Here is a 12623-nt window from a genome sequence, read left to right as displayed (position 1 = left end):
ATAAACATCAAATTTATTGGAAAGACAATTTAACAGAAAGCCAATATAGTACATTTTGATCAACATAACATAAGCAATTGATAACGTAGGAAACAGCACACAAATTAAGGCTACAGCATTGGCAGCTTGACTAGAATAGATGTGGAGGTCAGGGGCGTAGCCAGGACATTATTTCTGGGGGGGCCAGCTCTGGCCAGTCTTTTATTTGGGGTGGCACTTGATTGTCAAAAACTACTATTTTAAAACTCACACACTGCATCACTCAGAGCAGCAGTTTTCTAACGGTATCCAGTGGTTGGCTGCTAGTCTCCATTGAAGCGCTGTCAGAATGCAGGTACGTTGGTTTGTGTCTTGCGCTGTTGATGGGGGCGTGGCCCAACATGTGAATATGGGGCTTGTAGCCTAAGTGACAAATGACAATATAAGACGACTTTATAAAAAAATACTAATGCATTTATGTGGCAGGGTGGCCATTCTCTGACCAATGGTGGCCGTGGCCCCCCCTGGCCACCACGTGGCCACGCCCCTGGTGGAGGTTGACCAAGAACTTTAGAGATGACATGAATTTCAATTGTGATCTGAGAAATATAGGTACCAAAACCACTGAGAATAAATGTCATCACTAGCTGCATCACAGGCACTGCACTATTTATCTATAATTCCAGAAATCTGTGTGTCATCGACATCATTGCGGGCACTGTGCCTTATCTATAATTCCAGGAATGTGTGTGTGTGCCACCAATTTTATCCAGGGCACTTTTCACTATCTATAGTTCAAGGAATTTGTATTTGTGTGTTTCACTGTCATTTAAATCACCGACTGCATCACGGGCACTGTGCACTAGTAGTCGCTGGAACAAGCTGGGCTTTGCCTCAAGCCCAGGAGCGAGGGGTGGGGGACTCTATTCTATGCGTTTATTGGGGCATTAGTGGACGAGCAACATTGGTATGTCGCCAGTCAAAACCAAACTAACTAGTATAGCACAACAAATAAGTAAATGCAAGGAAGTATGCTAATCCCAGCTCTACACCTAGTCGCTAGCCAGAAGCGAATATATTCGCTTTTGGCTAGCGAGTGAATAAATTCGAGTGAATTTGCCTATAGGCAAATTCACTCGAATTTAGTCGCACCCTATGCGAGCGTGCCAGGCGCTCACTAGCAGCGACCTGTACGTAGCCTACAACTCTTGGTTGTTGAATTTGTGCATAGGCTATTTATAGGCTATCTTGCGAGTGAAAAGTTAATATCTGCGCGCGTGAAGTAATCTATGCGATTTTTGACATACATTTGACGCCATAGCTGGCTGTAAATTGCTGTAGTAAGCTATGTCATCATAACATTTTTGGTAGCCTATAGCCTACTGTAAACAGTAGTAATAGTAGCAGAATGAGTATTGGGACGGAGCCATTTCTTTACGAGGAAGGAGGAGAAAAAGTAAGTGTCTGATTTAGCCAATAAAATTAGGTACTTATGGACATTCTTTTTTTGCAAGATATAGGGATGAAAAAGAGTTTAAAAAGCCTCAACTGAAAGGAAACTAACATGAGCACCACAACCTGTCACTACCGATGAATTAACAGGGTTTATTCCCAGCACACATACACTGTAAAAAAGATGAAATTACCGCACTTTTTCTGTAAATTATACGTGTTTTTTTCTGTATTTCTGAATGACAGGAAATACAGATAGAAAGATAATGCAAACTGTAATTTTATAATTTTACATAAACATTACAGCCAAATGTTGTTACTTAAAAATACACTAAAATGTCCGTTTTTTTACAAATATTAATAGCATTTTCACCAAAATGTTCTGTTAAAACACTTACTTTCACTTTATCAAAACTAGCTAATTTAACAGTTATTTTGCAGATATTTACTTTCATCCCACGGACAAATAACATTTTTGGTTTAGACATAGGAACCTTGAATTGTGAACTGACCGCGGGTAGTTGACGTCATGAAATCCCAGCATGCACCAGTCAATATCAAAGACTACAAAACCTGCAAAAGCCTTTTTGGGGCTATCTCGTTGTTCATGATCATTGACCAATGCACTTTTAGTAAAGCTCTCTCTTGGAAGTCGCTTTGGATAAAAGCGGCTGCTAAATGAATAAATGTAAAGACTCCAGAGTAGGACGAAGGAAAGTTGATTAGATAGTTGTGTAGCGGTAACGCTCTTGTTACCCAGAATGCCCCGCGGCAAGCCGAAAAGCTACGGAGTTAAAGGTTTAAGCTTAGTTAGATAAGCATTGTTTGGATTGTGTAATGTGACATTGCTGTTGTGTTCGTTCTGTTTTGATATGTGTAATGTGATGGTCTGTAGTTTGGATACATTAAGTGTTCACCCTGAGTGTGAATGTTGTCCAGTTAGATGGCCATCAAACCTGTCTGTTGTACCCCTACGTTACGCTAAAAATAATTCTCTCCAATTTGTACAGCTTTTTATTTATTGAAAATGCTGTTTTTTTTTTTTTTTTTTACAGAGAATTTCAATTAATAAAAGTCTTAATTACCGACAAAGAACAGGCTGTAATGTGATATTACAGATATATCTCGTCAATTTGGTACAGGAAAAATACAATTATTTTACGGTTAATTAATGTTAATATTTTTTATTTTTGTTTCAATACGTTATAAAGTTCATAAAACAATTTCATTGCAATATGGAAACTGACAGAGTAGGCTACAACTTGAAGTGATTTTATGAACATAGGTGTTCTGCAGCACATCAGAGCAGGACAAGTTCATGAAAAGCCTAGTCCAACTTTAACAGATCAAAAAATATTCTGGCTTCTTCACTATAAACTAGCTACAGTAAAGAACAGACTTGTCACAATCATGATGTCTTACCTCAATCACCTCTGTGCATCTCTACTTGTTGCGTCCGTTGCTCCAGTTAAGCCGAGTCACCTTTCGGCGTTGGCAACACAGTCCATTCTATGGAACTTTACATTACACTGTCCGGCTGAGAATTACATCTGCTAAAATGCTGACTGACATTGACATCGACCAATGACAGCCTGGTGCTGATGAGAGGCTCCAAGGATGACCCAATCGTTTAGGAGATGTCATGTGCTTAGCTGTCAACGCCGTTCTGAAATAAAGCAGCTTAAAGAAGAGATATGTTTAGTTACACCCAGCAAATCCCAGTACCAAACTGAGTTAAATTTCAAGACATGTATTGATAATGTATTGATGATTGTTTATTGTCAAATCTGAATAAAACAAAATACGCATATATAAAATAGCTGTTGCCCATATAGGTCATAGGCCTACTGAATCACTGGTAGTTACAACCTAATGCAATTTGTGTAATGTCTTGCTTTAGGCAAAACAAGCCATTGTTCCATTATTGGATTGAATCCGGAACCCTCTGGAACCAGGAAAATGTATTCTGGCCGGATATATTTTGAGGGAGAAAAAAAATGGCGACGCACTATAGTAGATCATGCTTGCAGTATTTGTTTCATCTTGCTCACGATCATCTTGAGTTTAGGCTACCGGTATGGAGTTTTTCATTCATATATCTTAGCTTATTGTCACACAGACGCCACGCGGCTTAAAACAAATAATGAAAAACTGCATATGCACCGCAAGTTGTTTGTTACAATTTCCATGTTGCCTCATATCTAAGCTAGCCAACTAGCTACCCAGTACAACTCTAAATACATTACAGCTGTATAATTCCTCACCTCATACAGGAAATCAAGGCGCTGCTCTCTTTAAGAGGAAAACCTTTTCATCCAGGGGAACACTTCAAAGAAAAGGTGATCTGTGTCAACTTCCTTCTGCCTTAGAGTTTTGTGTGTAGCTCGCAAGCTCAAATTCTATTAATGCTTACTCTGTTTCCAAATGTCACTCTTCTCTTAACTAGTCTCCCTTCTGGCTGCTCGACGGTTTATCAGAAGAGGATGTCCATAACATCATGGGCAGATCAGTGTGTGCCAAGTGAGTGACATTCGCTAACCTTACAGTACATTGACTGGTGGGAGATGCAGGTACAACGTTGCTTTGTAACCTTTGTCTCCTGAGAAGTTACAGCTAAAATGTGATAACTTATGTAGCAACAAGACAGGGGAAACAAGATTTTAATCATGCTGGTTGTTGAGAAAGTTCCTTCCTGGAGTTTATCGTTTCTTCATTGGCATTTGTCAGGATCATGTATTGTTTTGTGTACATCAGGTCTGCATTTGAACTGTGGGGGCATGGAAAAACACAGAGTGAACTTAAGACGTCTCTCCTGCAATATCCAACAGAGGACATGGTTGGTTTGACATGTTTTTAACGGTTGTTGCACTGGCACAGATTATTGTAGACTTTCTACATAAAAACACTACTACAAATGTTTCATGGGGGGTCAGATGGCTGAGCGGTTATCAAATCGGGCTACCAATCAGAAGGTTGCGGGCTACCAATCAGAAGGTTGCTGGCAAAAATGACGTTGTGTCCCTGGGCAAGGCACTTCACCCTACTTGCCTCGGGGGAATGTCCCTGTACTTACTGTAAGAGCGTCTGCTAAATGACTAAATGTAAATGTTTCACTTGACCCTGCCTCTCAACAGTCACCCTTCCTACAGAAGAACTCAACATATAAAATCAATGTGTACACCTTCAACAAGACTCTGGAGTTCCAGGACAGGATTAAAAAGATAGATGTGAGTAGAAGATCCCCTTTCGTGTTTATGAACATGATGCAACTATTTCAGTAGGATTGTCTGTCCATATTTGCCTTCCTGTTTCCATATGCCCCTGATGTTCATCTGTATCTCTCCCCAGGCACTGGAATATCTTCCCTTTCAGGGCAGTGTCAGTCTGAAGAACCCACAACAGATCTTCTGTCTGCTGGAGGACTATGGTACAGACCCCAACAACATCCCAGAAGAGCCCTTCCACATCTACTTTGGAAGATGGGTAAGTAATGGCACACACATTGATGTGTCAGAAACCGACACATCAAAAAGAAAAGTGTTACGTTCAGTTTAACCTTTTCATTTGGGTCGTTTAGATAAGCAGTTCTCAAGCACGGCCCTGAGGACTAGTGCTGGTCTGTAGAGACACCCAGAGCTTACTTGCTAGAGTAATGTGGTATGTTTGACATGTCATGTTTATTGGGTGTGTTTTGCCTTCGGCAAGGGCGCAACCTTTGTTCTCTCACATATATATTTATTATTGTTTATTTTCGCCCCCCTAAGGATCAGTCAATATTTGGACTACATAGACAACGCCTGTGTCAAAATGTTTGTCTTGGTCTCGATTGCGTTGCTTGTATTTTTATTTACGTTCCGTTGCACGGTTTAGGAGGTTACAACGTTTTTGTGGCAAAAAAGTGCCTTTAGTCGATGAAGGGTACTCAGTGCTATCTACGTCACCACGTCAGCACACGTTAGCAACGACGCATAGATTGATGTGCTGTTGCACAGCAAGTATCGTATCGTGCCGTGGTGTACTACTACCAAATAACTTATATTGAGTCTTTGCTACTACTAGCAGCATCATACATGTACATTTAAGCAAATCAAGACTTGCATGTACAGTAAGTAATGTCACATTAAAGAATGTATGTAAAGTTTAAACTCAAGCTTGTGTGGTGCGTCGCTGGCTTCAGTGCCACAGCCTAAACTTTATGTCAAAAGAAACATTCTCATTTCCGGCGCTTAAAAACAATCCCCTCACTCAGTGTTGTTTGGCTAGCCACCGCAACTGGCTTGCTCGTAGCAAACTTCTTTTGAATTAGCCATTTCTCCCTAAATAGATGTAAAGCTTATTTACGTTGTTGGGGGCATATTTTCAGGTAGCAGATGGTACTGTTTGAATCGTGATTCCATCTGAAATACTGCCGGTGACAACGTTGTTACAGTAGCTTGTTTCAAAGGGGGTTCGCTTGTTTCAAAGGGGGTTCTTGAGTAGGCTAAATGCTTGAAAATATCACTAGATGGGAAAAAACTTAAGGGGACAGACCCACCTGCAACCGACGCAAGCGAGCACACCCTACAATTTCCACAGAAATTGTACCCTCTCTAGTTCTCTTTTATATTGTCAGATTGCTGATGGTCAGAGGGAGCTTATACGGTCCCACAGTGTGAAGAACAGGCACTTCATCGGCAATACCAGCATGGACGCCGGCCTGTCCTTCATCATGGCTAACCACGCCAAGGTCAAAGAGCATGACCTCATCTATGACCCTTTCGTTGGGACAGGCAAGGGATTTTAGGAAACCAAACATCTCCTGTAGTCCCTTAAAACACTGGTAGGGTAGTCTCACTCTAACTGTCTGTTCTCAATGTGTCTCCTGTAGGAAGCCTGCTAGTTGCTTGCTCTCAGTTCGGTGCCTATGTATGTGGAACAGATATTGATTACAACACTATCCATGGTATAGGTAGGACCCAAAATCCATCAATGATATAACAAACACTAGTTTTCTTTTTCTGCAATAAAATGTTTTGCTTGTGTTGAATGTACAGATTCACTGTGTAAAATGTGTGTGGTTCCAGGCAAGGCAAGTCGCAAAAACCAGAAGTGGCGAGGCCCTGATGAGAACATCCGAGCCAATCTGCGCCAGTACGGCACGGAGAGGCTGTACGTGGACGTGCTGGTGTCTGACGCCGCCAAGTCTGTCTGGAGGCACGCGCTCCTGTTCGACGCCATCATCACAGACCGTAGGTTCTGTTCAATAGACCACACACTTTTAAGTTCTGTTTAGGGAAAGTGTATTATTTTTTTCGGTGTGAGACTCAGTAAAGCCTACATTCTTAAAATAGTAGCGATTTTATAAATTATGAAATGAAAAAAAGAAGAGAAAAAAATAGAGGGTTCCAGCCTTATTAGAAATGGAGGACATGGCTATGGATCCCCACATTGATCTGTGATTGACGGAGTGCATGATCTATTCTAAGCCCCCTATGGGATTCGCGAATCCACCAGGAGGACAGGATCTCAGAAGGACTCTTTCAAACCCACTGAAGACTTGTAAGATCATTCTCTTTGTCTCATAGATATCATCAACCTAATCAACCATACTCATGCTTTTATATTGGGCCCTGTGCTTTATGTAAACTCATAATACCAATGTCAGCATAACATTTCAAACTGATGGACCAACATTTGTTTTAAATGAGACTGGAATTCTACATGTTGTGGGGTACAAGCTGTATTTTCAGGAATAATTGCAACTTTATCAGGAAGATGTAAACAGACATCTTGGTAAAATGCTAAGGCACTTATCTGTTTAACTTGCCAGTCCCCTACATGTTAAATAGAAGCTCCTTTTCAACTGCTTGTGTGTTCAACCAACATGTGTGCCATGACAATGGGGATGTCTACATGTAACACCACATCCAGTCAGATCTATGATAACGTTGGTCTTTAACATATCCTAGTTAGTTTGTATTTAAAGGTACCTACATTCTGTAACATACGACTCTGTAACCCCTCCCCCAGCTTTGGAGAGAGCCACGTTCCCGTATCCATGGCTTACCACTTGAGTGACATATTCACCGACCTATTGAACTTTGCAGTTCACCACTTGGTTATGGGCGGTAGACTCGTTTATTGGTTGCCGATCTACAGACCAGAGTGAGTACGCCATAGAGATTCAGTTATGTATGTTGGTTTATAGTTTTGTGTTATTCTAATCACAAATCTACTGGGTACACAGGATCTTCAATCGTAGAGTATGAACAGTGTCTAATCACTATCCTTACTAGCAGGTCCATTAAGTATATCAGTCAGAGATTTGGCTGGTACACTGCCTATTCCTGTCTGTCCATGTCATGACCACTAGGGGACAACCTTGTCAGGGTTGTTTACTGTCTGTCTTCATAAACCAGTTGTTTTATCTGTGGCTAGTCCTACAGAGTCCTCCAAAAATCTGATTATCAACAACACCTGTTCTGTCCACATGATGGGACCCGTGTGCACGTGTGTGTGCATGCGTGCGACCCCATCAGTCAAAATAAACTGACCACAGGATAACAGGGTGGGCAGGTGTAAGGAGGAAGATGAAGTCATGACAGGCCCCAGCCTGTTCTGTCAGAGACACACTGGAGTTCCCTGGAGACAGCTGCAGGCCTCATAGCTGGGGAGGAGGTGCAGGGGAGGGGGGGGGGGGGGGTCACTGCCAGTGATGTCACTGAGAGATCCCAGAACATGAGTCTGACACGGCTCGCCTTTGTTGAGTGTCGACTTCCTTGCTGCAGCCAGAGGGCACTGTTGACTGATGCCACACCTGAGGCGTTTGAGAAAGTGTTGAGCGAGAGGATTCAGAAGTGATGGTGCGACTGTCTAGTAAGGGGGTTGCTTATAAAACATTTTGGTTGTTTGATGGTACGTTTTAGGGGATTTGGGGGGACCTTTTGCAGGAATTAATGCTGTTTTAGTTGTCGCTTTTAAGTGCATATTTATGCATCCTATACACACGTAGCACAGACTGGCCCTTGCCCATTCCACATCTTTATAGGGATGCCATTTGACAAGGAAAAGCCTAGTCACACTCCATTATTCAGTGTAAAGACCTGTGGTTGGCACAAGGGCAAGTCCAACACTCCACTGGGTGTCACATGATTGGCTTAAGAGAGAACTGGAACCTGGCGGCTATGCCGTCGGTCGCCGTGCCGACAAACATCCCACACCACTCGAGAGGCCCATATGCCATAGTGTCCATAGCAACGCTGCCGACAAAACACAAAAAAAAAACACACAAAAACATGTTGAGGGTTGTTGAATGGAGCTACTGACTGACTTTGTAACACATACATCACCCGGCCAAAATACCGAGTCTGGCCCTGGTCCCCCTCTCTGGTCTGCTGTAGCTGTGCTGCTTGGCTGGAGTTGACAGGGCTCCTGACAACGACTCGATTTTTCCGGTGCCTTAGTGTAATCTACCTTTCACAGTAGCTTTCCCTCCCTCCTGGTCACTGACAGGCTAGCCACACCAAGATGAGAGGGAGGAACCAGTAGACTGGGATAGAAGCTGGCAAAGAAGGGAAGTGTAATTTTGAGGGGATTACAGGCTGGGGAGGAGTGGTGGTGTGGGGGGATTGCATCCTGGATGAATGCTGTGCTGGACCTTACAGACCCTCTGTACCTAGAGGGTTGGGGAGAAGAGAGGGTGACCCAGGATTTGAGGCCTACTGCCTCTCTGGCTTCTTCATTTGGGTTGGATGTCAGGCGATTGTAAATGTAAACTGGTGTTTGTTTGTGTGTGTGTGTGTGTGTGTGTGTGTGTGTGCCAGGTACTGTGAGGAGATGGTCCCCCTGCATCTCTGCCTCCAGCTGACCAGTAACTGTGAACAGACCCTTTCTAGCCACACCTCCCGACGACTCATCACCATGGAGAAGATCAAGGAGCCGGAGGTATTTAGTTGATAACGTGATAATCCATTCAGAGGCATCTCCCTACTGCCCCCCTACTGTGTATATGTATGTGTGTGTGGACACATTATAATGAATCTTTCTACATTCACAAGAGTAACTTCCTGTGTGTGCCACCGAATATGTTTACATTCTGTTTGTATGTGTGAACATGCACATAGACCTGCATGTGCTTTGTGTGGAGTGACACTGTTTGTGCACACTGTATGTGTGTGTGAGAGAGAGTGTTGAGACTGATGGGCTCAACCTCACCATCTGGCTGTGATTGACTTATTTTTATATTACACTTAAATGACTTAATCACACATTGTATGGAAAATAATCCATCTTTGGACTTGACAACCGTCTCATTTCACTTCAAAACCCCAAATTGCTCCCATAAAGGCCTCAGTGAATCACACACACACACAAACACACACACACACAATATCCCCCTCACACACGCTAACACGCTGCTATTTAATCAAAATCAACTGGCATGTGTCTAAGGCTCCTAGTGGAGTAGGACACACACAGACTGTTGTTTATACAGTAAATAGCTATACCTAGATACTAAGGTACACATGTTCTGTTTCCGTAGTACCTCCTAGCTCTTTTCAGAGTGCAGCTAGAAGGCTGCCTGTCAGGGTGAAGTCTCTGTTCAGACTCTGCCTCTCAGGCGGAGATGGTTGAAATCCCAACCAGAAAGTGCTGTCCGCCTGTCTTGTTATGCACTTGGCTCCTGGATGTGGATAGAAACAGTCTTCAGGTTGCCTGGCATCATTGTCCTTGGCGATGAAGCAAGGTGGCGCTGACGATAAGCAGGCGGGCGGTGGAGTCATCGCTCTTTCTCCTGACGCCTCATTACTCCCTATGCAAACGCCTCCATCTGTCCACCTCATGCGTAGCCACGCCAAACACTGCCCCTTGCTTGGTCTGATTCCAACACCAGCTCTAAACCCCAACCAGGTACCCCCAGCCCCAGCTCTATAACCCAGTCTCAGCTAAATGCTCCAGCCATATACCCCAGCCCCAGTAGTTACCCCAGCCCCAACAAAATACTCTAGCCCCAGCTCTTGCAACCCAATCCCAGCTAAATCAAATCAAATTGTATTGTGTATTTGTCCTTTTTCAAGCAGTTACAGAAGGCTTCACATATGCCCATAGAGCTGCCCCTCAACCAACCTAAACCCTCAAGAAAGGCAAGGAAAAACTCCCAGTAAAACTCATTGAGAAACCTTGGGAGGAGCAATTCGGCGAAGGATCCCCTCCTCCAGAGACAGAGAGGTGCAGAACACATGCTAAACATGGTCATGCATCAGGAATAAAAAAAAAAGAAAAGAAAACGGAAATGCCTTTAGAGTTGGCAAATTGAAGTAATTAAGTTTAAGCAGTTGCAGCCATGGGGCTGGGGGAGTGTGATCGGTGCAGCATCACAAGACAGCCAGGTAGATGAGCAGGAGGGGACCAGGAACTCCCTGTTGTCCGTCAAAGGAGACCGATGTCCACTTGGCAACTAGGTCCAACTTTGGCAGACCAGCGACCAGGCAGATGTTGACAGCTCAACCCCCCACACCACAGGGGAGGTGTGGAGGGGGGACCAAGAAAAGAGAGCAGGATTAGAGAATGCAAAGGAACAACAAATTGTTACAATAACAGTAAGGCTAAGGTCCCCACCGGTCAAGTGTGAACTAGTGCAGCAGTTTAGCAGGCAAAAGGGTATTTGATGTAGCCCTAGACACCAACACAGCCCCAGCCCCCCTAGATTGGAACATTACATTTGTTCCAGAGAAGAGAAACTCTAAATAAGATTGCCCTTTCCCCCGTCGTTTCAAACTAGCAACAGAAGTAACCAACAAGTTCAGGTTCACTTTATTTGTAATTTAAAGTTGTATGATACACATACAGACATATAGACACAGACATATTGTTTTATTTGTAATTTAAAGTTGTATTTAATTACATTTTTATAAATACAGACACAAACTTCAGCAGCCGTAAAACTGACTAAACAGAAAGGTTTTTAATCTAGCTTTCAATGTCGAAACGGTGTCGGTCTCCTTAATTGAAACAGGGAGTTTGTTCCAGAGAAGAGGTGCTCTATGTGAGAACGCCCTGCCCCAAGCAGTTTCTTTTGTTGATTTAGGGAATCACCAGATAACCGGCATCTTAAGATTATAGTGTCCTTATTGGGTACAGGGTGAGGATGCCAGAGATGCTAATTTGTGGAGTGATTTGTAAGTTAGGAGTAGGACTTTGAAGCTAGATGCCCTACACCAGCCCAAGCTAGATACCTCAACAAGATACACCAGCCCCAGTTAGATACCCCAGCAAGATACACCAGCCCCAAATAGATACCCCAGCCAGTTACTCCAGCCCAAGCTCTGTAATCCAGCCCTAGCTAGATGCCCCAGCTAGGTAACCCAGTTTCAGCCAGGTACTCTGCCCCAGCCGCTATCAAAAACTCAGTTGCTCAGTTTCTGAACTGTTCCAGTTGAGACATCTCCCCTGTTTTAGCTCCAGCAAGCGTTTCAAGTCTCTGCTAGCATGTACCTCACATTGCTGGGAGTGGATAAGGATTCCATATCCTTATCCACCATGTCCTCCTCTCTCCTACTTTATAGTAGGTTTATTCGTAAAGATACCTGGCAAAGACCAAAGGGTTTATTATTTTAGTTCCTTGTCTTTGCTTCTATTTTGTGTGCTGCAAAATGATATTGCTTGAGAATATTTTTTTTAGTAGGCCAACATTAAAGGCCAAGGACTGTACATTTATTATTTCTGTGGAGGAAATACAGCTAGATAATGGAAAGATGAATAGTAGACCTGACTTTACATCACTGGCTTTTGTGGGTACTGGGGCTGAGGGTGGTTTTGGGGTAAGGGTTTGACTAGGTATAGACATTACAGGACAGACCATTTTGTCTCTATCTTCTAAGGAGGCAGATGTACTGGCCCACCTGTCAGACCCCCGATATAGCCCCTACCAAGGACACAACGCCTTCAGGGACAAGTACTTTAGCGGTGTTACCAAGAAAACCACCAAGGACGACAAAATGGCCGACAACGGAAAGTGAAGGAACAGAGGTGACTTGACAATGCCTGCGCCGGTGGCTCCACTGCTGTTTCAAACACCTCTCTCTTTTTATCTTTTTTTGTTGTTGTTATCGTCATGATTTTCTATGCCTGCTACCCTTTATAAACAAATAAAAATACCATATAAATATGCATTATGAATGGACAGAAGTTAATGTTTCTGCAAATATAATTGT

General features: G+C 43.2%; 2 protein-coding genes across 4 annotated transcripts in view; one reads left to right on the top strand and one right to left on the bottom strand.

The window, feature by feature from the left end:
* Nucleotides 1–3074, bottom strand: part of si:dkey-29b11.3 (actin-binding Rho-activating protein-like) — a 12394-nt gene extending 9320 nt beyond the window's left edge. Inside the window, exon 1 of the mRNA XM_062464685.1 lies at nt 2854–3074. The gene's annotated coding sequence lies outside the window, so the exon portion shown is untranslated. The remainder of the gene's footprint in view (nt 1–2853) is intronic.
* The window catches only part of trmt11 (tRNA methyltransferase 11 homolog), a 12757-nt gene extending 134 nt beyond the window's left edge, over nt 1–12623 (top strand). Inside the window, exons 1-13 of one of the 3 annotated variants that reach the window (XM_062464682.1) lie at nt 3363–3506; nt 3705–3770; nt 3878–3951; nt 4186–4267; nt 4581–4658; nt 4780–4914; nt 6044–6200; nt 6299–6379; nt 6495–6659; nt 6897–6969; nt 7441–7575; nt 9234–9354; nt 12291–12623. In XM_062464682.1, the coding sequence (XP_062320666.1) occupies nt 3429–3506; nt 3705–3770; nt 3878–3951; nt 4186–4267; nt 4581–4658; nt 4780–4914; nt 6044–6200; nt 6299–6379; nt 6495–6659; nt 6897–6969; nt 7441–7575; nt 9234–9354; nt 12291–12428 (1383 nt within the window). In that variant the 5' untranslated portion in view covers nt 3363–3428 and the 3' untranslated portion in view covers nt 12429–12623. Of the gene's footprint in view, nt 1–3362; nt 3507–3704; nt 3771–3877; nt 3952–4185; nt 4268–4565; nt 4659–4779; nt 4915–6043; nt 6201–6298; nt 6380–6494; nt 6660–6896; nt 6970–7440; nt 7576–9233; nt 9355–12290 lie in introns of those variants that run through there. The other 2 variants (XM_062464681.1, XM_062464684.1) reach the window with 2 other exon arrangements.

The sequence above is a fragment of the Osmerus eperlanus genome, chromosome 7 (assembly GCF_963692335.1).
Source record: "Osmerus eperlanus chromosome 7, fOsmEpe2.1, whole genome shotgun sequence".
NCBI lineage: Eukaryota > Metazoa > Chordata > Actinopteri > Osmeriformes > Osmeridae > Osmerus > Osmerus eperlanus.
Note: the sequence above shows the minus strand (reverse complement) of the source record. Positions and strands in the feature narration are given on the sequence as shown.